The 27,630-nt window shown below is 37.4% G+C and overlaps 1 protein-coding gene across 10 annotated transcripts in view; it reads right to left on the bottom strand.

The window, feature by feature from the left end:
• Window positions 1-27,630, bottom strand: part of UTRN (utrophin) — a 545,759-nt gene that overhangs the window by 160,893 nt on the left and 357,236 nt on the right. For 8 of the 10 annotated variants that reach the window (XR_009690701.1, XM_061130409.1, XM_061130407.1 and 5 more), the window contains one exon: window positions 6,629-6,801. Coding sequence is in view for 9 of the 10 variants with exons in the window: in XM_061130409.1 (XP_060986392.1) it covers window positions 6,629-6,801 (173 nt within the window). In the remaining variant the exon portion in view is untranslated. Of the gene's footprint in view, window positions 1-6,628; window positions 6,802-10,188; window positions 10,220-13,476; window positions 13,594-27,630 lie in introns of those variants that run through there. The other 2 variants (XM_061130413.1, XM_061130414.1) reach the window with 2 other exon arrangements.

Raw genomic sequence — 27,630 nt, 5'->3', positions numbered from 1 at the left:
CTCTTAGCCCTGGGCAGCAGGGCTCTTGTTCAGCCAGTGTCTGTTGGCGCCATATTGAGAGTTTATGACTGGTATTCTAATTGTCTGCTGTCCACAGTAGTTGTTATATATTAGATTCTTCTTGTTGACTGCCGGTGAGGAAAATGGGAAAACTGAACTCTATTAGAGTGTTTTAAGTAAAGCAGGCAATTAAGAGGACAATGCTCAACTTTGGAGAAAAGTGATGAGAGAGTTTACAGAAATACAGAGGAGAATTTGTTCACAATAGAGGCCAGTGCAAGGGTAGATGATACTTTAAAAGGAATGAGAATCAAGAACACAGAAACAAATTCATAGTGCACTCAGCACACATTATCTTCAGTAAGGACTGAAGCAGGCAGTTGGTTGGGGGTGTTGTAGATTACTCTACACTTTTGTTAATGACTTTTGTTAATGAGAGACTTGCCTGGTGGCTCAGATGGTAAAGCATCTGCCTACAATGCGGGAGACCTGGGTTCAATCCCTGGGTCAGGAAGATCTCCTGGAGAAGGAAATGGCAACCCACTTCAGTATGAGAACACCTCCCCGCCCCCAACTCTTTGGGAAGGGTTTTTCTCACTAAGCACACGCCTGGATGCTTCTCCATCCCTGTAGAGGAGGGAGAGTGAGGAATCTGATTTGTAGATTTGGGGAATAACCGGATACACTTAGGTCAGCCCAATCTTCCCTTTTGAGAACAAACCTGCAGAGACTGAGTTCTTTTCTATCCTTCCATGGAGGGTTTCCCATATGGGAGACCATACTCTCCAGTAACTGCTGGTGATTCTGCCTGCTTCTGGAGCTCAGTTACCAGTTTCACTTAGCTCTCACTCTAAGCCACCTCTTATATAGCCTGGCTTCTGTCAGTAATTAACATGACACTGCTGTTCTCACTTGTTCTTACTTTTGTTTACTTTTTCTTCTGAATGCAGCCAGGAGAGAAGGATGTTAGTTCTCAGAAATTCCTAATATTAGTGACCGAGAAAAAAGATGAGGTAGGGAGAATTTCTATGTCATTTGAATTAATTAGTTCCAAACATAATGGTAATCAATGAGAATAATAATAATGAAAAAAAGTAAATGAAAGTGTTAATCACTCAGTCATGTCCAACTCATTATGACCCCATAGACTGTAGCCCGCCAGGCTCCTCTTATCATGGGACTTCCCAGGCAAGAACACTGGAGTGGGTAGTCATTCCCTTCTCCAGGGGATCTTCCAGACCCACAGCTCAAACCCGGGTCTCCTGAATTGCAGGCAGAGTCTTTACTATCTGAGCCACCCAGGGAATAGTTAACAATTATTCAGTGCTTACCATGTGTTTTAGGCACTTTATAAAGGCTAATTAAATCAATTATTCATGATGACTCTATAATGAAGTTATTCTTCATATCCTTATTTTGCACATGAGGAAATACATATTGGGTTACTAACCTCCTCCACAGTGTCACAGCTGCCAAAGACAAAACCAGTGTTTAAATTTAGGTGGTGTAGCTCCAGAGTATTAAAGCATCCTATACTTCTCTCTGAGGTGCACTTCCTATATGAGGGCCCATTACTAAGAATAATGAACCATTCTATCTTTTTTTAATTGAGATATAATTGACATGTAACATTAGTGTCAGATGTACAACATAATGATTCAATATTTTTATTGATTACATGCCATAGTCATGATAAAATACTGACTATATTTCCTGTTTTGTACACTATATCCTTGAAACTTATCTATTGTATACCTTAATTCTCTTTACTATCTTTAATATCATAATTCTCTATCCCCAACTTCCCTCTGATAATCACCAGTTTGTTCTCAGTAGTGAGTCTGTTTCTATTTTGTTATATTTATCCAATTGTTTAAGTTTTTAGATTCCACATGTAAGTGAAAACATACAATATTTGTCAGTATATGTCTTTGTCTTATTTACGTAAGGATGGCATCACCAACTCAATGGACATGAGTTTGAGTAAACTCCGGGAGTTGGTGATGAACAGGGAGGCCTGGCATGCTGCAATTCATTGGGTCGCAAAGAGTTGGACATGACTGAGCGACTGAACTAAACTGAACCGAATACTTTTCTGGTCATATATATATATATATACATATATATATATATATATGGTGGTGATGGTTTAGTTGCTAAGTCATGTCTGACTCTTGCAACCCCACAGACTATAGCCTGCCAGGCTCCTCTGTCCATGGGATTCTCCAGGCAACCATACTGGAGTAGGTTGCCATTTCCTTCTCCAGGGGCTCTTCCCAATCCAGGGATCAAACCAGGGTCTCCTGCAAGGCAGACAGATTCTTTACTGACTGAACTACAAGGGAAGCTATATATATATATATACACATATATATATATATATATATATGTTATATATGTCAGGTCATATACATGTATATTCCACAATATGTGTGTGTATAGTGGCTCAGTGGTAAAGAATCCACCTGCAATGCAGGAGCCACAGGAGACATGGGTTCAATCCCTGGGTTGGGAAGATCCCCTGGAGGAGGGTGTGATAACTCCCTCCAATGTTCTTACCTGGAGAATCCCCATGGACAGAGGAGCTTGGTGGGCTACAGTCCATAGGGTTGCAAAGAGTCAGGCATGATTGAAGTGATTTAGTGTGCGTGTACACACACACACACACACACACACACACACACACACACACACACACACACACACACAGTGGAATATTACTCAGCCCTAAAAAAGAATGAAATTTTACCACTTGTGACAATACAGATGGACCTTCCCAGATGGCTACTGGTCAATCTGCCTGACAATGAAGGAGAAGCAAGAGACGTGGGTTTGATCTTGGGTCGGGAAGATCCCCTGGAGTAGGAAATGACACGACACCCCATGCTAGTATTCTTGCCTGGAAAATTCCATAGATAAAGGAGCCTGATGGGCTACAGTCCTTTAGCTACTCTTTACAGGGCTGCAAAGAGTCAGAAACAACTGAGCAACTGAGCACACGCACACATACACAATTATATGAATATTCATAAAAATATTATTTTATATGTGTATACATACACATATACATAATCTTCTTTATGCATTTAACAGTTGATGAACATGTAGGCTGTTTCCTATATCATGGCTATTGTGAAAAAATGCTCCTATGAACACTGGAGTGCATGTATCTTTTTGAAGTGGTGTTTTCACTTTCTTTGACTCTATACCTAAAGTGACTGTAATCAAAATAGTATGGCACTGTCACAAAAACAGAAACGTATATCAGTGGGACATAATAGCCAGAAATAAGCCCGTGCACAAAAAGTCAATTAATCTATAACAAAAGGCGAGACTATACAGTGGGAAAAAGACAGTCTCTTCAATAAGTAGTTGGGAAAACTGGACACTACCCAAGAAAAATGTAACTAGACCACTTTCTCACATAGCATCTAAAAACAAACTCAAAATGGATTAAAGATTTAAAGGTAAGACCTGAAACCATAAAACTTCTAGAAGAAAACATCTATGCAGTATATTCTTTGTTGGTCTTAGCTATATTTTTTGTGGGTGGTTTGTCTCTTTAGGCAAAGGCAACAGAAGCAAAATTGAATAACTGGGATCTCATTAAATTAAAAAAGCTTTTGCACAGAGAAGGAATCCATCAACAAAATGGGAGAAGATATTTGATAATATGTCCCATAAAGGGTTAATAGCCAAAATACATAAAGAACCCATATAATTCAGTATAAAAACAGTCCAATTTTAAAATGAGAAGAGAAGCTGAATAGGCATTTTTTTCCAAAGAAGACATACAGATGTCCAACAAGCACATGAAATATATTCCACATCACTAATCATAAGGAAAATGCAAATGAAAACCACAATGAGATATCACTTCACACCTGTCTGAATGGCCATAGTCAAAAACAACTAAATAACAAGTGCTGGTGAGGACATGGAGAAGAAGGAATTCTTATCCACTGTTGTGGGAATGTAAATAGGTACAGCCACTATGGGAACAGTATATCAATACTTCAAAAAATTAAAAATAGAACTACCATACGATCCAGCAATTCCACTCTTGTATTTGTCTGACAAGGTCTCTTAGCAGCTCTCCTTGTCTTTAGAACTTTGCTTGCCTAATAATGCATCCTCCATAGTTGTGTGGGAGGGATCTTTCCAAAGCTTATTTTTCAAATTTTATAATGCAGCACACTATATACAGGTGTCCCAAGATACTCTCTTACCTCGCCCTTCACCCTTCTCTCTACTCACAATCTTTCCTCTCTGCATCATCAGCAAATGCTGTTCTCACTCAGATTGAACTTCTTAACTGTTCGGTGAAAACACAGTGTTATTTCCAGCCTCCTATTTAGATGTCTTTCTCTAGTCCTCAACCAGTCCATCTGGGGAAAGCCATACATCTTTCAAGGCTCAGCTTAGCCATCACCTCTTTTTGAAGCCTCTGATGATCATCTGAGGGGAAAGCAACCACCTCCTCCTTTGGACCCATCTTATCCTAAACAGAACGGTGAAACCTCTATGAGTAGGGGCCATAACTTAATTATGATTAGCAATGCCTCAAACTTAGAAGTTCTCATTAAATGCTTGAATCTCCAGAGATGGGTAATGAGGCTGAAAATTATTTTAATTCATTATCACATTAATAACACATTTTACTGGAATGTATGATTTGTCTTGATGCAGAAGTCTACTGACAAAAGCTTATTCTCCCATCTTCTAAAAATAACATCATTTATTAGATAATATTCCAACAATAATTTATGAATTCTTCCTTTCCAGGTTAGAAAAAAAAAATGTGACTTGACAGGCTTAGTCAATAAAGGCCATGAAGAGTCCAAAAGAAGGTTTTTTGTCTTCATTAAGTTCTCCTTTCTGAAGAACTCATCCTCCAAACTCTCAAAATTTCAGCACCACATGCACAATCTTCATCAGGGCCATCCCTGTGGTTTTCAGCTTGTTAGACTTGTTGGTTTTTCTAGAACCTCAGTGAACGTTTTTCACTGTGTTAACACTTTAAATCTTTTTATTTTTTTATATTTATGGAGAACAGAAAAGGAAAAGCCAATGGGATCTGACTAGTTGAAAATTCAATTTTAAGCAAGCATAAGCATACTCTCTCAGTGTATAACACTCCCTAATTTTTCTCTCTTACTGGAAAAGAGCAGTGGGTGGATAAAGTCCAATAGGATCTTTATACAGAGGCTTCCACAATCATGCTACATTACCTCCTTCTTTAAGCGTAAAAAGAGGTGCAAATCTCCCTTCATGAGTCTTGAAGAATAAAAAACCTTTCAGGATTTCTCTTTCTCAGAAAGAATTTTTTTTTTTTTTTTCAGAAAGAAAATTTTAATTAAAAAAAAAATTCATTCATGATAAATAGCCACTGAAAGATTTCTGCTCTCCATGAAGTAGTCTATGAAATGCAGAAACCAGTTGAAGCAGATTCCCTGAGCCCCTTTATGTAAGAAAAAATAAAACCAGATGCTACAAAGACTTAATATAGATTAAGGAACTATCAGATTACCACATTCAATCCTCACAGTAATCATGTGGGCTAAATATTTATATTTTGATATTTAAATGAGAAAACCAAGGCTCAGAGAGACTAAGTGACTTGCTCAAGATCAGTAAGTAAATAGTAAAGTCAAATTCAAGATCATTTGGCTGAAGGTTGTACATTTTTCAAGACATCATACTGTTTCTGAACTTTAAAATTTAAGAAACCAATCCAGGTGCAAGATCCAGGTCTTTATACCAACATTCATCTTTTGTACCTTTGCTCAATAACATATTCTGTCACTTTCCACTGAACTCATATCTAGTTAGGTATTATCCACCATTCAGCAAACATAATTTTTAAATGTTCTTAACTCCCCAATAATATTAATAGTTGCCACAAAGGTCATTTTTCAAGGTCCTTTCTTAGTCAACATTCTGGTTGTCAAATTCATCCTTATTTAATTCTGAAAGTGAAAGTGAAAGTCACTCAGTCATGTCCGACTCTATGCGACCTCACGGACTATATAGTCCATGGAATTCTCCAGGCCAGAATACTGGAGTGGGTAGCCTTTCCCTTCTCCAGGGGATATTCCCAACCCAGGGATCGAACCCAGATCTCCTCTTTCTCCAAATGGAGACATGTCATCAATTTTACATTTTAGTATCCATAAGTGACATGTAATTTCTAAAAGTACACCTTCAAATTGGACATACAAATAGCACAATGAACGAAAACACATTCATTGCCAAAAGTCAAAAAGATCTAGATTCAAATCCTGGTATGAAACTAGTTAGCTCAAAAACTTGTCAAGTACTTTATATTTAGTAAGCCTCAGATACCTCATGTAAGAAAGGATTTTACTATTCACTTTACAAGGACTTTTTGAATACTAAATCAAACAATATTTGTAAAGACAGTACTTGGTCAAGGTGAACTGTCAACAATTACCAGGTACTGGTAACATCATTAGCATTACTAAGTTTAAAACGTGATATGCAAATTTATAAATAGGAACAGCCGACAAAGGCATTGGACAGTGGTAGGGCCTCTTGTTCTCTTCCTGATATGCAAAAATCATGAAAATCCTGCCCCCTTGTTATTTTTGACACTGACATCACTGACCTGATGCTGGCAGATTTTGCTTTTAAGTCATTCCATCTTTGGTTCATATCGTCCAGTCGATGCTGAAGCATAGTTGCCTCTTCGGAATTTCCCAAAGCTTTTACCATCTTCTGCCTGTTTCCATCAATGCTTTTAAATATGTCATTGTGGGCATCAATTTCTGCCTGGATGTCCTGAACAAAAAAAGGCAAAGAGATAATACAAATATTAGATATTAGTGTCAACACTACTTGGGATTGCTGTACAGAACTGTATTCTTTTATACTCCACAGATGAATTTTTTAAAAGCAAAATAGCTAATTTTACCTTATATGATAACAAATTGAGGTGTTTTCACAATTTATACATTGAAAATAATAATCTTTAAATCTTTATGGCACTGATTTCCCCATTCTTAAAAATACAATGTATTAAAATCTACATTTCAAGTACCAACTAGTTAGATGTTCAAATTCAATGAGAAATTTTTGAAATCTTGTACAATTGTGATTGCCAAATCACTCAACTTTGCTTAATACCCAAACAAATTCTTTCTTCCCTTTCCACACGAACAAAACTTCCCTCAAAATATGAAGTTTTACAGAGGTCACTATGATATTACATATTTGAAAATTTTTGTTACATTTAGACAAAGTTACTAATAGTTCATTCTTCCAATCCAATAAAATTCATTTCTAAATTTACAAAAGCATTTCACAAAAGTGTTTATCCTATTAAGAAATAAAAAACAATGACAAAATAGTATTTCTCCTATTAAAAAGGAAAATATTTGGTTCACTTTTATGAAGTAAATTTGAGTATAGTTTAAGTAAAATAAGAATTACTATAAATTAATAATAAAAATTGGTTCAGACTTTGAGAAAGCATTTTGGCAATTTGTACCAAAAGTCTTAAAGCTGTTCAAATTACCTATCCTAAGAAAATTTATGTATAAACGCATTAATCACATTGATTGTTTTTAAAGTAAAAAAGTAAAAACCATCATAATACATTAATGCTGACATACTACTGGGTTTTTAAATGGAGGATACTGTGATGTCAATTTAATTTTTAAAGTAGGTGTTTAAATTAACATATGTATTTGCAAATCATTGAACACACATACTTTAGAAAATTGTAAGAAATAAATCAGAATAATGTAATCTCTGTATAAGAGGATTAAAGGTGATTTTAGTTTTCTTCTTTACATTTCTCTGAGCTTCCAAGTTTCTATAAAAAACAGGATTTCTTTCTGTAATTAAATAAATATAACAAATTTAAACTTTAAAATACATCCAGTCTTATGAATTTTTTAGTATTCCCCTGTTACAAAGTTGTCAACACAATTTTTTGTATTAATTTGGCAATTACCTTTCCTTCAAAATAAATGGGACATGTGGCTAACTCTAGTGTGATAGTCATTACCATGCAACAACCAAGCATGAACTTACAAATGGAAAAGCAGACACCAGAAGGGCCCTGAATTTGTGGGGTAAGTCTCCAAGGCATTAATTAGTAATGAATATTAAGGCAATGTACTGCAGAAATAAAAACTGTATTTATGGTAATGAATGAGAATTAGTAAAAGGAGAGCAAACTCTTAAACATTATAGTTTTATTATATGTCTCATCTTTAATTTCCCTTATAAACCTCATTCTTAAGTTTCTCCAATTCTAAATGAGCATGGTAAAAAATTAAACAGAATTTTTTCCAATACTCAGAAACCTGTTACTAGTTTAGAACTTACTCCTGATAAGCGATTCAGGTATTCCATTATGAATCAAGGCTTAGAGGACTTCCCTGCTGTCCAGTGGTTAGGCCTCAGCACTTCCACTACAGAAAGCCCAGGGTCAATTCCTCTTCAGGGAACTAAGATCCCACAAAGCACAAGGCACAGCCAAAAGGAAAAAAAAAAAGCAAGAGAGGGAAACAGTCCCTCCAACCACCCAAAGAAGAACCAAGGCTTAGTGGCCAGCATCACAGTAATTGTTTTTCAAGCATCTACAGACCTAGGACACATGGAAAACCCTTTTGTGCCTCATTACTCCAATCAGCATGGTAAAAAGATAACACTTACATGAGGTTAAGGGATAGAACTGTCATATTACAACTTCTGAGAAAATCTGAGATATCTAGCATGACATTAATGGAGTCATATTTGAGAGGTGGAAGAGGTGAACACAAAGCTTGATGGATAGCTTCTGCAAAATTTATGCTCCAAATTTGCAGACCCATTGGTCTCTGGGTTATCTAATGACAAAGCCAAGCCAGGTCTCCCTGCAAAGTGTAATCTGAGTACACCCAGAATTAGCATTAAGCACTAAACAAAAACGCTAAGACTGTTGACTCTTCTCCACTCTACTAGCACCTCCATCCCAGAGAGTACAGAGCAGACACTGATGGGGAAGCAGTGCAACACAGCCAGATACTGATTCAAGGTTTTCAGGTTGGGCAACATTATGCATGCAAATGGAAATCTGGTTATAGTCTTAGCTTGGGATGTTTCAAATAGAAATTCTCAGTAAAAAGAGAAAGAAAAGTAAAGTTCTGCTGGAAGAGTCTTTCATGACATCTCCTGAACAACACAGTCCTATCCTTTAGAATAGAAATGTTCTGTTTTTGTATCCTGAAGTGCATTTGAAGACATCCAAAGAGATACATTAAAAGCCAAGTTTTAAAACTTAGGCTGTAAATATGTATGACAGCCATTTTTCTCAAGAAGCTCAGTGACAGAGTAAATAAGCTCTGCGTTGCGAAGGAGAAACTGGCCTCAAATTTCCTGTGCAGGTTCCTAAATATCATTATCAGTGGACCACACCAAAAATCACAAGGCAATTTCAAAACACAGTTTCCTGAAGCAGCCTATTTGCTTCTTTTCATATTAAAGAGACATAGAAAGGCATAGACATAAGATTCATAAACAGTTGTGTTTCACAAGAGCATTCCACAATATGAGGAAATTTGGATACCAACAGCATGAAGTAAATTTGGCTCCTCACATCAGATCAAGTGACGGGTTTTCCAATCTGGCCACAATTACAAATGGAGTAAAACAGAACTATGTCACTGGCCCAGTCAATGATTATAAGCATTTCTATAAAGTTGTGATTAACGGCACCAGCAGTGATCATATACTTATGTTGGAATGTAAGTTTCAATATGTGCAAAATCCTTCCACACATGAGCCTCATCAAAACTGAGGAAGAAAATCCACCAACCAGAAAATGATCAAAGAAGAAGAAACCAGCATACATTATTTTTTTAATTTAACAGTCGGTGGCATATTTATTTGGTCAAATGTATTAAGAGCTCCTAAAAACAGACAATCATCATAATATTCCTTCTATATCCTACACAGTTTCTGTTACACAGAAAAACAGATGTAGATAGATAGATAGGTATAAATAGATGGTTGTAAAATGCATAAATGAATATTTGTATAAGTTCATCTGATTGACTAACATATTAACCACTGCAATGCCAAGAAAAATCAGACAAATAATTAGAAGAAAATGTAGCAATCATTTTGGTTAATCTCTTCATTTCAAAAATATAACATGGAGAGTCTAAAATTACTTACAAGCTTGCATTGCAAAGCCTTGCCTCAGCTTCTCACTGGAAATTGAGAATTACACATGGTTAATGAATCATGCTCCTTCATAGATCCCTGTGTAACAATGCACTGGTTTTTAAAATCAAGATGCCAGCATGGGAGGCTGTCAGATCATGACGTTGATGTAACATCAAATGCCAAAATAAATTAAAGTTCTATGACAGAGGGTTGAGTCTCACTGCATAGCCGGCCAGCTTGCCCTACTAATGTTCACCTCTGTCACCTGAAAGCCTCTGACCATTAAAGAAACATTAAAGCTCGAAATGCTTATTGATAATTAGTTATGGGAATGTAATCCCTCTCGAAGCACAAAGCAATGCTCCTCCAAGCATTTAACCTAAGCCAGTCATGTGCACAGAGGGGCCTTAGCAACATATTCAAGCAGTTAAACTAAGATTTGAAAACAGAATACTTCAGGAATTCATGTGAAAGGCTTGCAATGAACCTTCAAATAACATAAGCATCATGCAGAAGGTTACAGAAAGCAAAGGGTTAGAATAAAGGGATTACATATTACTCTCTAAGTAAAATAGCGGCACAGTGGTAAATCCTCCTGCCAATGCAAGAAATGCAGGTTCGCTCTCTGGGTTGGGAGGATCCCCTGGAGGAGGAAATGGCAACCCATTCCAGTATTCTTGCCTGCAAAATTCCATGGGCAGAGGAGCCGGGTGGGCTACAGCCCATGGGGTCACAGAGTTGGACACAATCAAGTGATTGAACACACACACACACTCTAAGAAAAATACCATCAAAAGCCTTAGATGCACACTTACAGAAGAACTTTGCAGATAACAGTTACAAGAATTCACAGAGGTTCACTGGATGAACAATTACTCTTTTTGTACACAACACCCATTACCCAGGTCAAAATAAACAACACAAATAAAGAAAAAGCATTTATTTATTTTCTTACTCAATAGTTGATATTTTAATACCAGCTTTACACTAACTGAACATTTCTCTAATGATATAACCCCTAGAGATATTATATGCAAACACTTTATACTGTAAATCACATACATTTTATTTCTTCATAAGGATCAAATAGCAGCTGTAACTATATAAGAAAAAATGTTTCCTTAGACTACAGTAAACAGAACTGTTTTAGCTCTCTGATAAGAAAAAGAAATTCAGAACAGTACCACTAGGAAGTCTTCAACAACTAAGATGGTGTTAGGATAGATTCATCCCCTTTGTTGACATAATTTTGGTTTATTCTTGCACGGCATATTTACCTAACCCTACATGGCCATTGCAATGTTTTCTCTGAAGGAGTTCTGACCCCTTTCCTGAAGGCGAAGAAGTGAGGTTAGCAAAAAACTTCCCAACTACATCCCAAGGCTCAGGCTAAATCAACAAAGTTAAGCATTAGTGAAAAAGAAATCTATTGTTCCTTTCAAAAGTAAGACCAGAAATCAGAGACCATTTAGGATGGATTGTCGAGAGCCCAGTAGTATCACTACCAAAATTTCACGTTTTGAAAATGAGGGATCATGAGTATCTTTAAAATTAGGCAGGTGTTACCTAAAAAATACACAACCAAACAATATCCTCAAAGGTCATTATGTGCTATGTAAATATGCTTTGAGACAGTTTGTGAGACTTCTGGAATGGTGAGCAATTGCAGTTAGTCAGCTAATTATTACAATTAATTTGTTGATGTCAACAAAGCATTCAATTAATTATTTATAAATTATCTTTTCTTTCAATAGCTAATTTCATAAGTTTTAACCACTCTACTGATAATTATGGAAGCACATTTTGACACACAAAAGAAAGTGGTATCCCCTGGTATATAGGAGCATTTAAAAAGTAAAAAATCAATGCCAGTAATGTTTTTTTCCCATTATCTGTGATTATAAATACATGTTAGACAATAGAGTAGGAAAAAAGTTAAATTACCAAGTGGAACAAATTTACAATTAACTGCACTTGCAAGACAATTTGAAGAAGCCAACTTGAAATGATAGAGAATCAATAAACAAACTACATTTTAAATTCCAACAGAGCAAACACTGCTATCAAGAAAGATATCTTTCACAACAACAAAAAAAGGTGTTCAAAATCCTTGACTCTAAACCAACTGCTACTAAAACATACTAACATCCTAGTGAGTTAACACATAGTGGCTTTCCTTCTGAGGTGCACTTTCTACAAGCAGACTTGATCTGCACAGGAACATGAGTTTAAGAATAGTTATCAACCAATGTTTTTATGTAATCAAACTATTGTCCTACCATAATTCCAAAATCAGACTGTATAAATAAAATCGAACAAGTTTGAAAACTCAAAGGTTTTTGTATTTTAAATATTTTAAACTACAGTCCTGGGGCACCCAACTTTTCAACCCCTGATCTGTGAAAAGCAGTTCTATTGCTCAGAAAGCTCTCAATTTCTTCCCCAACACAACCCTCACCATCCACATATCAGCACACAACCTCAGTTCCTTCCTTAATTTTAAAGTCATCTTAAGTCCCAGCTTAAATGTCATTTCTCCAGAAGAAACTTCACTGCACTCAGATTAGATTATGTCTACCTCTTACACTTACTTACAGCTTCCTCCTTTTGCTCAATTACAGACTTACATAATACACCCTTGTTTAAGGTCTATTTTCTCCTACTAGGCTACAAGCTCAAAGAAGGGAGGTCTTCCCTGTTATCCACCCCATCTTTGAACTCATCCCAGTATCTGGTATATAGTGTACACTTCTCAAATATTTACTAAATATACATTAAAGAAAGAGTAGATCTTGAAATTGGATACTGTGTCTTTCTAGAAAATATTTTTGTAACTAGATACTACAAATGGAGCAGCAAAGTATAGCTTCAAATTATATTTTTAAATAGTGATCATCCTAAAGGATATCAAAGTCATAAAGGAAATTTAGCACTGAATGGTTTCTGTCTGTGTTGTCATTATAAGAAACATCATTCCCAAAGGATTCACCAAGAGGGTGGGCTTACAGAAACACACACACACACATCCTTAGAGAACTACTATTATTGTTAATCATTGAGTAGCAGAACTGCATAAATTAAAGGCAACAGTCACTCAAAACGCCACTAAGCTAAAATTGTCCATTATTCTGTCCTCTGTGACTACTATATAAAGAAATGGAACACACAGTGCATAATATAGGTGGCTCAAGTATGACAATATTAACAGCCACTAAGTCCGTCACATACTTTCTTTATGAAGTAATTTCAAGGAGAAAATTAATTCATTAAAATCAAAGTGGCAATAAAACAACTCACAGGCTAGACTTCAGAAATGTCCTTTAGCGGATCAGCTTACTGTGCCAAGTCAACTGTGAGTGTGAACTCTTTGTTTACACCCTGGTACAAATGCTCACCCCTCATCACCTGGTTGAGTGATTAGGACCTGCTTGCTGACTGGTACTTCTTGCCATAAGGTCATCCTCCCCTGATGAGAAGTTTCTGTTTCGATCTCCTCTTTAAGACTACTCTGGAGAACATGTGGTTCCCTTCAGCTGGGGTTTCCTGATCCCTGGTGAGCTGTCACCATGAGGAAATATTACAGAACACTTCCTGCAACCTGGGTCCCCAGGAACCCTGAGGACCAGGTACAATCTGCCCATCCTGCTTATGGTGGGAAACCACAATTCTGGCATCACACACTTTGGGACTAGCTAACCAAATTACAGATCCCAACCACATGCCAAACATCTATGTGTGAACAGATACCCAATATAAGTCACAAACCACTCGATTTCTCTAAAATTCAAAAACATAAACTAGATATCCCCTTTCAATTTATAAACTGCTATCCTGAAGTTATGTTGAAGATCAGCTATCACCTGGAAATTTCACTTATCTGACCAATCTGCACCTTTTCAGAAAACCCACAACTATTGCAAGCTTGGACTCTAGCTTTCTTAAAGCCTGAAATGGCTTCAGGACTCCAGCAAAATACCTTTTTGCTCTGAGAACTCAAGCATAAGCCTTAACTATTACAGTTAATAGTTGAAGCACAGGCTGGATGAAGCACAAACTGGAATCCAGATTGTAGGGAAAATACCAATAACCTCAGATATGCAGATGACACCACCCTTATGGCAGAAAGCGAAGAGGAACTAGATTAGATTCTCTTAATGAAAGTGAAAGAGAAAAGTGAAAAAGTTGGCTTAAAATTCAGCATTCAAAAAACTAAGATCATGGCATCCAGTCCTATCACTTCATGGTAAACAGACGGGGAAACAACAGAAAACAGTGTCAGACTTTATTTTTTTGGGCTCCAAAATCACTGCAGATGGTGACTGCAGCCATGAAATTAAAAGATGCTTACTCCTTGGAAGAAAAGCTATGATCAACTTAGATAGCATATTAAAAAGCAAAGACATTACTTTGCCGACAAAGGTCCTTCTAGTCAAAGTTATGGTTTTTCCAGTGGTCATGTGCGGGTGTGAGAGTTGGACCATAAAGAAAGCTGAGCGCCAAAGAATTGATGCTTTTGAACTGTGGTGTTGGAGAAGACTCTTGAGTGTCCCTTGGACCAAAAGGAGATCAAATTAGTCAATCCTCAAGGAAATCAGTCCTGGAATATTCACTGGAAGGACTGATGCTAAAGCTGAAGCTCCAACACCTTGGCCACCTGATGTGAAGAACTGATTCATTGAAAAAGACCCGAATGTTGGGAAAGATTGAAGGCAAGAGGAGAGGACAGAGGAGGATATGGTTGGATGGTCCAACACCAACTTAATGGACATGAGTTTGAGCAAGCTCCAGGAGTTGGTGATGGACAGGGAAGCCTGACATGCTGCAGTCCATGGTGTCCCAAAGAGTCAGACATGACTGAGGGACTGAACTGAACTGATTACAGTTACTGATAAGAAAAGAAAAGTGTTAAATCACCAATATTAGTATTCTCTCTAGAAGCAGATCACTAAGACTAAGGAAAAGATAAGACTAGAAACTAAGAATAAAGGGACTATGGGAAGACTGTTACTCAGTTTCCAAAGGTATCATGTGCCTTTTGCTTTAGAGCAGTAAGCCTTAGCCTTTCCCTAGAAATGACATTTTTCCTTCCAGAGCTGGGGGGAATATAGCTGTATTTGAGAGCTGTGAGGTAGTGGTACCTTTCCATAATATAGTTTTCCTGGCAAGGGATCAATGTAGCATAGGCTAAAAATATGAGATAGCTTTTGTGAAAATACACAAAGGATTTTTTTCAGAGAGACTTAAGTTGGAGAAAAATACACTCACGTATGACAACTTCCTAAAAATGAAATATGGCAAAGAGATTAACTTTCACATAGATTTTTACAAAGGCATCTAAAACAAAAATAAATATATATGGAGAACTTCAGATGATGAATGGCAACAAGATTGTTTCTTTGAATTTGCTCTGTCTCAAAAAAAAAAAAACCCTAAATCAAGCCTTAGACAGGACTAAGTCAGTAGGCTTCTTTTACTGTCAATTTAACTACTAAAATAGAAACATGCAGGTACTTAAGTTTGGGAGTTAAAGAAAGAAACAAAGGAATATGACCAGAGCTTGTAACTTCGTCAATAAAATGGCCAAAAGGCTGAGTCAGGTTACTAACCTCGGGGATCTGACCTAGGCTTTGGAGACTAATGCCAGCAATTACAATACAAAAGTCCAGCTATCGCCCACAATTACCGCTTCTCAGGGGGTCTAAGTAATGAATTATTTATGTAACATATGCCCTATATCTTTTTAGGAAGAAACAGAAAAATCTATGCCTACCAAGCCAACAGACATCTTTATGGTCATAAAGTTTGTCACCTGCTGTTACCAGCTGCCATAAAGAAAGTTTCTCTAATCTCCTCCACCCCTTCTAAATGGTGGGTGAGTTAACCAGGAACCATCCTTTATCCTCAGGAATGTAGGTGCTTAATAACATATTAAAGGGAGAGGTCAAAGTGAATCCTGAGTTAACAACTCTTCCTAGGACAGTTGGGGTGCAAGGAGAGAAGGCAGGAGGAGGGATCATTTGACCAGCAGAAGTTGAATTCTTCCATCCTCTTTTCACTGCGCTGTTTCTACCATCAGGAGGCAAGCAATGACTGCAACTGTTTTGGAAAAGCTTTCAAACTTTTCATAAAATGACGTGGTTTTATGCCCTTTTTCTCCGGCAATTGTGGGTTTGTAAGAAAAAGCCCATTATTCTTTCAGTGACTCAATACAGTCTTGCTTATGTTTGTACATTCAATGAACCACAGGGTATTCGTGGTGAAAGCCCCTGAGTACATCTTTAACAACTGATAAGTAATTGATTTATGCACAGCAGATCCTCTGCCCCTTTTCTTTCCTTTAAACATGGGAAGTTGAAAGAAGATAGGTGTTTGGTATCCAAAAGCTGAGGAAGGCAGGAGCCCATGAGCAGCACGCTGGGGGTTTCTGTTTTGTTTAACTATAAATGTAAGGTAGCATTTGGCAGGCTAGACTCAATCCTAGAGTGTGCCAAGAACTTTCCTATGGAAAAAAAGAACTAAATGCAAAAATAAAGATCCAAGCATGAAAGCTCCACGGTGCACACAAGCACTCCGCATTTAAGACAGACCCAGCCAGAAAGAAAGAGGAAAAGTCTAGGATCAAATGGGCCATCATCCCTGGGAGGCATCCTCCCCCAACTCTCAGAACTGAAACTTCAGAAATGAGGCTAGAAAAGTCAGTGCTTGGCCAATGCAGGGAGAGAAACCTGAGGGGTATGGAAAATAAAACCCACGCCTGATGAAGTCAGACTCTGGCATGAAAACAGAGTGTTGTTACTCTTTTTTTTTTTTTCCAAAATAACTTTCAATTAAATTACCAGCCGACCTGACTACAAAGGATCTCTTCTGATGTGAAATTCTAAAACTGACAGGCATCATGACAAGCCCTCCAGACCAAAGGAAAGATTGCTAACTCAATCTTTAGTTGAAAAAAAAAAATTTAGAGGATATCAAATCAAATGCCTTAGAAATTATATTAAATAATCAGAATTGATAGAATATCTGCCATTCAAATGAAATGCATAGTAGAAAGAAGAAGACAAGGAAAGAAAGGAGAGAGAGGGGAAAAAAGTACATTCATGAAGTCTACTTTCTGCATACCTTTTCAAATTTTGTCAGCAATTCCCGTAAGCTGAAGTTCAGACCAATCATTGTCCAGTAGCCCTTGAAGCCTACATCTTTCCGGCAAACTTCCTTCAGACAACAGCATTTAACTTCTAAAAACCGTATCTTTTCTGGCTATACTTTAAAATCCTTTGTAAAATCCTTTACAAGCCTTGCCCTTGAGCTATGGTCCATGAGCAGCAGCAGCTTGCGTTGGGACATTTTAGCCACTTCACTGAGGCTCCGGGACTTCATGGACTTCGGAGTTCACAAGGAAAAGACCTGTCGGTATGTTCTCTGCTAGCTGCGTTCCACGAGGCTGGCATGGTCTCCTTTTTCTCTGGGAAGCTTAGGAGTCCCTTCTGTTCACCTCACTAATGACCTGCAGCCCACAACTGTTCTCTCCTGGGCCCCAAGCTTAGAGTTTGGTCTCAATTACGCACAGCAAAAAAAGAAGTTATATCCTGGAAACTTGCATGAGAGAAGGCCAAAAAAAGAAAGAAAGAAAAAAAAAAGAATAAAAATAAAGAGCCAAGCATTACCAACTTCCTCCATTCACACTGGTTTCAGGAAGAAAAAGGAAAAAAAAAAAATCCTGGGTAAGGAGCCAGTTTTCAAAAAGCATGACTTATGTGGAGTTCGAACAGCAAGGAGGGCACTCGTGTCTGAAGAAACACCCGAACTCGGGACAAGAGGCCACCGGCTTGCACTCGCAGAGACACCGGCAGCCTGTGTTGCTATGGTAACCACCAAGCTAGTTTCAATCCATTTCCCTAAGTCAGGCTGTGCCTAAGGGATGCTGTGTCAGTGCAAAAGAACTAAGTTATTTAAAAAGTGGTTCTATGCACCCAGAGAAAAGTTTAAGCAGCAGGTCTCATGGTCCCCCTTGCAGAATGTGCAACAGGGCAGGCAGCCTCATCAGCTTTGGCAGCTCCCCGGGCCAATCTGACAGGAGTGTGGTAATCCACTTCTCTTTCAAGCAGTTGTTTATTATTTTAATCACCATCCTCCCTTCCACCACCCCTCACACACAGTTTGAAGTGAAGCTCACTCCCACTTCCTGGAGGTCTCCCCGCCCCAATCTGCAGTACTAGAACCTCTCAAATTGTCTCAATCCTGAATAATCACAGGACCCACATTCCAGTTCAGAGCCCACCCATGAAAACATGAGGGACTGGGAGCACAACACCATACAAATCATCAAACAAAATAAGTGTGATCAGTCACATTATTTCTAAAACAATATTTTAACAGCAAAATGGATGGGAAAGTCTTTTTAAAAGGACAGTTTTTTTTTTATCTCATTGACTGTTTTCATGGAGGGAATCTACTTGTTTCTGAAATAAAACTTAAGTGAAATTACTCAAAATGTGAGCAATAATCAGTTATATTTAAATGTGCCCTCTATTTTGATGTTAAATTATTCCTCACACTGAAAGAAACACTATCTTCTACAAAGTTTTAAGAGTTTAAATGCTTTCAAGGAAAAAGTTGAATCCAAATGATATATTCTTTGCACTGCTCTTAAGGACATCATTCCAAGGCAAAAATGTGATTTTGTTTTTGCATTACATAGCTATTTAGTATACCAATAAAAATATAACAGATATGATCATATGAAACATACTTCTTTAATTGTGTGCAGAATTTCATCATAAATATGTAATGCTCTTAAAAGTGGCACTATCACAAATGGAAAGAATTTAATCTTAATATAACTAAGTTTGTTTTTTGCATCAGTACTTAGAGCAAAGGAAAAATAACCCTGAAATTAGAATATGTATCTCCTAAAAAGCTATTTGAATTACTTAAACATCAAAATTACTAGCACCCATTTAACCGTATGGAGAAAGAGATTCCAAACAAAAAGAAAAAACAAATGCTATAGGGGAACACTATACAATGTAATTATTATTTTTTGGATTTGCTAACAATTTTTCTTTCCAAGTCATTCCCAACTTATTCATATCAGTATTGAAGTAGCATGTGTTTTACATATGCAGATCTATACAAAATTTAACAGGTTTTAATAAATATTTTCATCATTTATTCAGAAAAATCACCATGTCCCCAGAGGCAAGCTGGCTTTATGAGATCTCTAGTGGAATGTATTTTCAAAGTGCCCATTTCAGATTTATACACAGACACTACAATTTCAAACACAAGTGTAGTACACTGATTATCCAGAAATTTAGAAATAAAATTAGTCTGTGCAGGGTACATCCAGAAGAAAAAAAAAAGCACTGACATCAGCATGGAGACCAATCATCAAAAACGGAGTGAAGAAACTTACATAGAAACTCACCAGGGCAGTCCTGACCTGGGAGGGCTCAGGGGCCACATGCTGAGAGCTCTCAGCAGCCACAGATAAACTTTCTACATAAATACCAGACAAAAGGAACCACCAGCATGGACACCACCTCCAGCACCATCACCACAAAAAACAAATAAAGGGGAGAGCGAGAGAAAAAAAGAACCATCTTTCTCAGCTGGGCAAACGTCCAGCTACCACCCAGGATGCTGGGTGACTGTGATCAGAGACGTGCGCAAACATGAACCCCACCCCCCTCACCCAACCCCGTTCCACGCACTTATCAGAAGAGTGAATTAAATAAAAACTCTCTGTAACAGACAGGAGGAACACAGTCTTTCCCTGAAGTAGAGCCTTATGTTTAAAGGGGTTTTATACCAAGACAAGAATGGTATGATACAGTTGGAGCTCCGAATACCTGGTATCCTTAGGCAAGGCTAATCTTTATGAGGGAAAGGAAGCAGCACTCTGCAGGTTAGGGGACCTTCCCAAGAAAAGAGCAGAGGGAACTTTATCAGCATGACTAAAGCTGGCATTTGAGTACTAGAAGAGATAAAGACAGACAAACCAGTCCATCCTAAAGGAAATCAGTCCTGAATATTCACTGGAAAGACTGATGCCAAAGCTCCAACACTTTGGCCACCTGATGCGAAGAGCTGACTCATTGGAAAAGGCCCTGATGCTGGGAAAGATTTGAAGGCAAAAGGAGAAGGGGGATGCAGAGGAAGAGATGGTTAGATAGCCTCACCGATTAGATGGACACGAATTTCAGCAAACTCCAAACTCTGGGAGATGGTTAAGGATGGGGAAGCCTGGTGTGCTGCAGTTCATGGGGTGGCAAAGAGTTAGACACAACTTAGTGACCGAACAACAAGGAAAGAGAAGAATTCCCACGTGGAATTCAAGAGTGGGGTGTCCAGAAGTCAGAGGCTCTACCAACCACTCACCGCCCTGATGTTCCCTGCAAATGTTTGATGCTCATTCTCAGAACTGACATCCTCTGCTTGGGCAGAAAAGGGAATACTTAAACAAAGCTCCCTACTCCCAATTTCCATCCCTGGGGTACAGCAACCCGCTCAGAATTCTTGCCTGGAGGGGAGCCTGACAGGACAGAGGAGTCTGTAAGGTCCGTAGGATCACAAAGAGTGTGTCATGATGAAGCAACTTAATGTGCATGTATGCATGCACTCACAATTATAAAATACCAAAAACTAAGATAGTGATGAACCTAGCTATGATGACATCCTCTTTTGGAGAAAAATGGATCACATGGAACCATTCAAAAAAAAAATTTTTAATTCTCATCTAATTTTAACAAGACTGTGACTATATCTTCACTAAAACACTGTAAAGTACCTAAAAGTGTTAGTTTTTAATTGAGGCAGAAGTGACATTAACAATTTTATTTTTAAAGGGTTAAAGACAAATTATTTTATGTAAAGTCCAAAGACACTTCATAAATTTCAAATAGCTAAATATTTAGTATATTATTCAAAAGGACTGTGCCCTATGTAACTGAGTGACACATTAGAAGTAAAACCTGTAAAATGTGACTGAATTGTTTTTAGAGTTGTAAGCACATTTTACTATGTATTTGTTTTTGGCATCTATAAATAAGTATATTTTCTCAGTGCAAACTCTGTACACAAAATAACCTCTTGGTAATATTCCTTACATCTCCATAGTCCTTTCTGTTTTTAACCAAGCACCTCTTTGATAAATTATCTTCTGTAATCCTGTAATTATTAAAACACACGCACACACAAAAACAGGCCCCCAGTGAAAGCAATACATCACCAAAGACACTCAGTAAACTGGATGGTGAAATCTGAAGCAACTGACATTTTGCCAGTCTAAACTAGTGTGCAAAGTAATTGTGCACTGAATCGTCAAGTGGAATAAACATAATTCTATTAATCGGTTTGTAACAGATCAAAAAACACTGACTGTTCTAAGATTCTCCAGTTAAATAAATCATGTCTCAAATGTAGACAACATAGTTCCATGAGAAAGTGAAGGTTACAGAACCAGAGAGAAGAACAGGAAAAGTCAATAATGGAATCAATAAAATCTAAACCTACATTGCTTAATAAAAATGACATTCCACTACAAAAATGAAGAGAGCTACATGTATATATGGCTTTGGCAAAAACTTTCAAAGGATAAGCTAATTTTAAAATTTTTTACACTTCAAAACAGTATTTTATTTAGTTTTTTAAAAAATGACTTACTTTTTAGCAATTTCATCAAGGCAAGAAAACATTCCTTAGGGTTCGGTCAAATATAAGCAAAAGGAGAAGTCTAAATGCTTTACTGAAAAACAATTTATGCCATACCCAAATAGTGGATCTTAAAGTACGCTTCCCACTAAACATAAACTTCACATTTATAAACACTGTAAAGACAAAAGTATGTTTCTTATGCAAAACCTAACAGGTTTCTCTTTATATTGATCAAGATAACAAAAAGAAAAGAAAGCCTTCTTGGGAGTTTCTAAAGCAAAGCATATGGAGGTCAATAGGTGATTACAAATAAATCGGTACATCATGGCTTTATTCAAATGAAGAGCTTCAGGCATGGGTAGAAAAATTTACTTATTACAAAGCCATTCAGACTTAAGGAAAGATCCCGATTGTAATGGCTTTGAAAGGACTATACACAATTATCTTTTCTCATAACCTTTCTAACTTGGGGTTTATGTCAAAAATAAAATAGCTTCTAGACCCTAATCATGATCTGAAATTTCCATTCATTGTCTACTGCCTCTGCAGTTCTCTTAAGGGAAGACTACTCAATACATTACTGCCTTCTAGTTAACGGCAGCCAGCAACCCAGTCTGTCAGCTGGTAGCTATTTAAAATAATATACAGCCCTAAAGGGCAGAAGGTTCATTCTAAAATGGAGGCCTGAGCCCCCTGATGAAAGGCGGAACTCTCCTTTTATCCCAGGAAGTTTAGGCAATATGCTTGGTGCACAGAGAGTTATTTTGCACATTCATCTCTTCAATAATGTCATCTATTTTGATAATTACGCAGGCAGCAATTGGGAAATAGAAATTACAAATTGTAAAATAAAAGATTCTATATAAGATTTTCATAACCTACAGGCAGAAGACTCTCCTGACATTTTTAAAGGCACAAAGAGCTTTTTCTTCTTGTGGGAAGTGGATGGGTGCAGTGGGGTCTGAGGAAGAAAAACGTCAGCTGATTTGCTTATGAGTTAGTCAACCAGGTGCAGCGGTCAGCCTTTAGCAACCTTCTCAATATTTAATGATTCAGAGAGTACCTTATTAGGTGAGTAAAATAATGCCAAGGTAAGTTAATGCTTCAAAACCATATCCTTCCTAAAAACTATGCAGCATCAGACAAGAGTGAAACCATCCCAGATGGCTGAACCTCACAATTCCAGATGTGTACCGATAGCGGAATAAGCAACTAAATTGCAAGGGCTTTGAAGAAGGTCCTTAAAGATTTTTAAAGGGCTTTTCCAACTTTCTGCAGACATTTCTGAGACATTTAAAGCCAAAATTAAAATACAAATTTTAATAATAAGAATGAATGTGTCAGGATAAGTCAAACTTGAAGGTGCTGTTTTCACTCCCGAGTGAAACACTGGTACTCTTCCCAGGAGGGCAGTGTTCCTACAATCTGGGTATGGATTTGAAGAACTGGACATTCAGGGAACCATGAAGAAGTTCAGACTAACCTAGTGAGATCAGAGAGGCTTCTGTGGACAATAAGAGGTGGGGCTTTTGTGAGGCTTGTAGGCCAATCCATTCAAAGCTGAGTTACTGCTTCAGCTCTGATCCATGCTCCTGCCATCTTCTTGCTTAGCATCTCACCTGCAATTCTCTGCAAAATCACGCCCCAAGCCTACTTTGACTCCTTAAGCGTAACTCACCCTCACTAGTCTCAACAATAACCAATCAATACACATACCACACAAACCTCTTATACTTACAAATATGGCTCTCTACAAAGAGTATTTTGTAGTATTCCTTTTTCTCCCTGAGGATATATCATTTTATTTACTATCTGTATCTTTATCTCCAACCCTAGTCTGTTAACACTAAGCAACAAGTTCTACATTATGTCTTTATTTCCTCCCCAAAAAGTTTCAATAAAGTACTCTATAGACAGTGAACCCAGACAATGCATTATGCAGCTCATAATAAAACCTGATTATGGAATGAGGAATTCCTATGTTTGATAGCATTAAGTTAAGCCATTACATTTCCTGAAGATTATTAAAAGCAGCAGAGTTGACTTTTAAAAATCCGCCTAAGTTGGGGCTGGGGATCATTTAGCAAAATTCATCAAATATTAAAATGCATATAAACTTTGAGTCGGAAATTCTATCCCTAGGAATTTAATTTCCAAACATGTGAACAGACATATGTACAAGGATGCACAGTAAGTTATATGTGACATAGCAAAAAGCTGAAAACAATCTAAATGTCTGTCAATAGATAACTATGTAAATAAATTATGGTGGACTCCTATAATGGAATGTTGCACAGTTTTGGAAATGACGGAGATGACTGCTATGTGCAGATAAGAAATAATCTCTAATTACATATATGTACATGGGATATATATGTGTACACTAAAAAAGCAGAGATAATTGATACAGTTACATAAAGGAACAATATATGAAATACAGACAGTATTTCTGGAAAAAGATAAGACAGATACCTCTAAGAGGGGGCTGGAGATGTGAGTGCCTAGAATGAGACACTTTATTTTGTCTTTTATTCTGTGTGAAAATTTTACTACAGAGCCATGTTACTTTTTCCACACAAAATTAAGTCAAGAAATAGATGAAAAATTCCCAAGTAAAACAAAATTATATTTAAAAAAATTATCTTTCGAGGTAGATCCTATTTAAAAACAGTAGCCTCATTAGACCTGAAAGTAAATGCCACTGCAGACAATCATTTTTGTCTCTGAAAGTTTCAGAAACTTTGAGGTGCCAGATGGTCAGACATTCTAGCAAATCAAACCTCAATAGAAACAAGCCTTCCACAGCAGTGGGTTGGTCAATGGTAAACTTTTCTAAAAGAGATGGAGACAAAGCCTTTTTGTTCTCATAAGTTACTCTATAACTAGTAGCTCCAGCTTATTTAAGTAATAACTTTGTGTCTAAATAGGCATTGTACAATTCAAGCTATTCTTTTTCTAAGGAAACCAGTATTCCTATTGTCATCTAATACTGTGATATTCTACCTTATAAAAAATGAGGAATGCTTATAAAACCCATTGATATACACCCCAAAAAGAATATCTAGCCTGATTTGTTCAAGGCAATTGAAGTATGGCTTCACCTTTCAAATTGGGCTATGTGATCTGACCTGGTGGGTTGGCAGAGAGAGTTGAGTACCAGAGTCCACTAATGGCTTAAGAGATGCTGCAAATACAAACAGCGATTTCTTTCATGCATCTAAGTTACAATAGTGAGAGAGAAAAGGCCGTGGACTCTGCTTTGATTGCCATGTTTGGAGTGGGTGTCTTTAACAAAATACTGCAGGAAATGTACAACTACAGCTTAAGCAACCACGGGACACCGAGATCTGGCAATTTCTTGTTTAAGGCTATATCAAATAGTAGAAGGAGGTCTATAATGTCTGTGTTGTTGCTTAGTCGCTGACTTGTATTCAACTCTTTTGCAACCCACATGGACTGTAGCCCACCAAGCTCCTCTGTCTGTGGGATTTTCCAGGCAAGAATACTGGGGTGGGTTGCCATTTCATTCTCTAGTTATCTTCCCAACACAGGGATTGAACCCATGTCTCCTGTATGGGCAGGAGGATTTTTTTACCACTGAACCACTAGCTCTACATTAAATATTGTCAAGCCAAGGCTTTGGAGCACTATTTAAATGCAAATTTTGATCTGCCAGGTGTTTTAACTTTAAAATAAAACTATGAGATGATTGCAGTAATAGAGCCTTTGAGAGCACAACACTGAATCTAGTATTTAGGCTTATAAAAGGAATACTGGCATCATAATTATAACCTTGGGAGGCTAAACAAATACCCAAGCAATGTTGCTACTGCACAAAACCTTTTTGGAATATTGCTTCAGAGACCCTTTTATAATTAACCAGAGAGCCAAATAATAGAACTTATCTCAGTTTTTAAAGCACACTGCCACTTTTACCAGAAGTTCTTAATACTATCATATCAGCCCTTCTATCTTTATTTAATGATTCTTCACATCCCAACCCCAAAATATCAAAACTGTAATATAGCATTGTCCAGTAGAACTTTCCGCAATGGTGGAAATATTCTCTATTTTTGATGTATCTAAGAGCAGAATGGCCCTTATGTGGCTAATGTGACTGAGGAACTATATTTTGATTTTGTTTAATTTTAGTTCATTTTAATTTAAATGTAATAGTCACATGTGACTGGTGACCCTGCCATACAATTCCAGGTGTGATCTCCACACAATATTTTCAAGGACATGTTTTTCTAACTTTCTGCAATACAACTTTTTCTCTAGTGATAGGATCTTTTCCTCTCAAATAATAGCCTCCCTTTTCTCTATCTGTTCAAGTTTTACCCAGCCATTAAGTTCCAATTCAGTTGCCACCCTCTACTCAAAGCCCTGTATTATATAGCTTTAACGCAACAATTTTCTTTCCTCGCTGGCTATCTCCATCATGCTGCACTACCACCCTGTCTTTTACCTACAGGCATTAATAGCATGTTTTGTTTAGAGGTTGTCTTGTGAATTTGTTTTCACTTTCCTTTCACCTCATTAGAGATTAGGCTCTTTGAAGAAAAAAGAGGGAGAAAAAGTTAATTTATGCCTCAAATGCCCTGTAGACTGCTTAACATGCAGCCACTGTCCAATAAATAGTTTTTAATTGACAAGAGTAAAACAACCAGAATTTACTAAAATGATACACCCTTAATGTGATTTTAAAATTGAAGAGACAGCCATGATCTTATTAGACTCTTACATAATGTAAAAGTTACTAAAGTAGTTCATCTCACAACTTTAAAGTAAAAAATTCTAGGGGTTATTATAATTCATCTTTTCATTTCCTGAAAGGATCCCAAGTTACTCTAAAATTTTGCACTTATCTTAGTCTTAAATTTCCCCAAAGAAAGATAGGTGCTAGTCCACCTAAACCACTCAAGCTTAACTTCAAGACAGAAAAAGTTAATGTGACTATATTTTTAAGAGTCATACTTTAAATTTTAAAAGAAAGTGCTGCCCTCTTGTGAAATGAGGTAGAAGATTTGTCATTTTACTGACAGTTGAGTAAATACTTCAACGGGATTGAAAGTTAAAATTTAACATTGAAACAAAATGGAGTTTCTCTCCAAACTGTGTTTCCCCTGAGGTATCTTCCTCCTGCTCTTGGTTAATTTTCCAAATAAAGGAAGGATGGATCATCATGGTAAATTCACACTTATAGTATAAACTGTGATACAATGAAGGAGTGACTGGTATCGTTTCACAATAAAAAGGATAAAAGATTGCCGCTTTTAATTTGGAAGTACTCTTGCCTGGAAAAGCCCATGGACAGAGGAGCCTGGTAGGCTACAGTCCATGGGGTCGCAAAGAGTCGGACACGACTGAGCGACTGAATTGAATTGATTGATTGAGGGGAGAAAGGGAGTAACAGCCGGTGAAGGAACAGATAAGCCCATGACAACATGACAAGTCTGAAGTCCACTCGCTGTCTGACCCTGGGAAAGAGCTGTCTTTGAGCCTGAGGGAGGAGAAGAACAGGCTGAGCTGACTCCATCTTGAAAAAGAAGCAAACTCCATCTTGCACTTTCAGGGAGCTTTGGACTATGTAGCCATGGGGATAACATACCTATAGCTGAACTGGCCTCCCGGACTGATAAACACCAGATTCCATACCAGATTTCCCGTCGCCAAAAAGAATGCAATAATCCCCTATGGAGTCAATCACCTTTGTAATCTTTATGGCAACCACTGGTGTAGGCGACAATGTATAACCAGCTGACCCTTCTGATTATGAATCATGGCTGTAACCTG

This window comes from Dama dama, chromosome 26 (genome assembly GCF_033118175.1).
Source record: "Dama dama isolate Ldn47 chromosome 26, ASM3311817v1, whole genome shotgun sequence".
Taxonomy (NCBI): domain Eukaryota; kingdom Metazoa; phylum Chordata; class Mammalia; order Artiodactyla; family Cervidae; genus Dama; species Dama dama.
The sequence above is the reverse complement of the archived record's forward strand: the minus strand, read 5'-3'. Positions and strand labels throughout refer to the sequence as shown.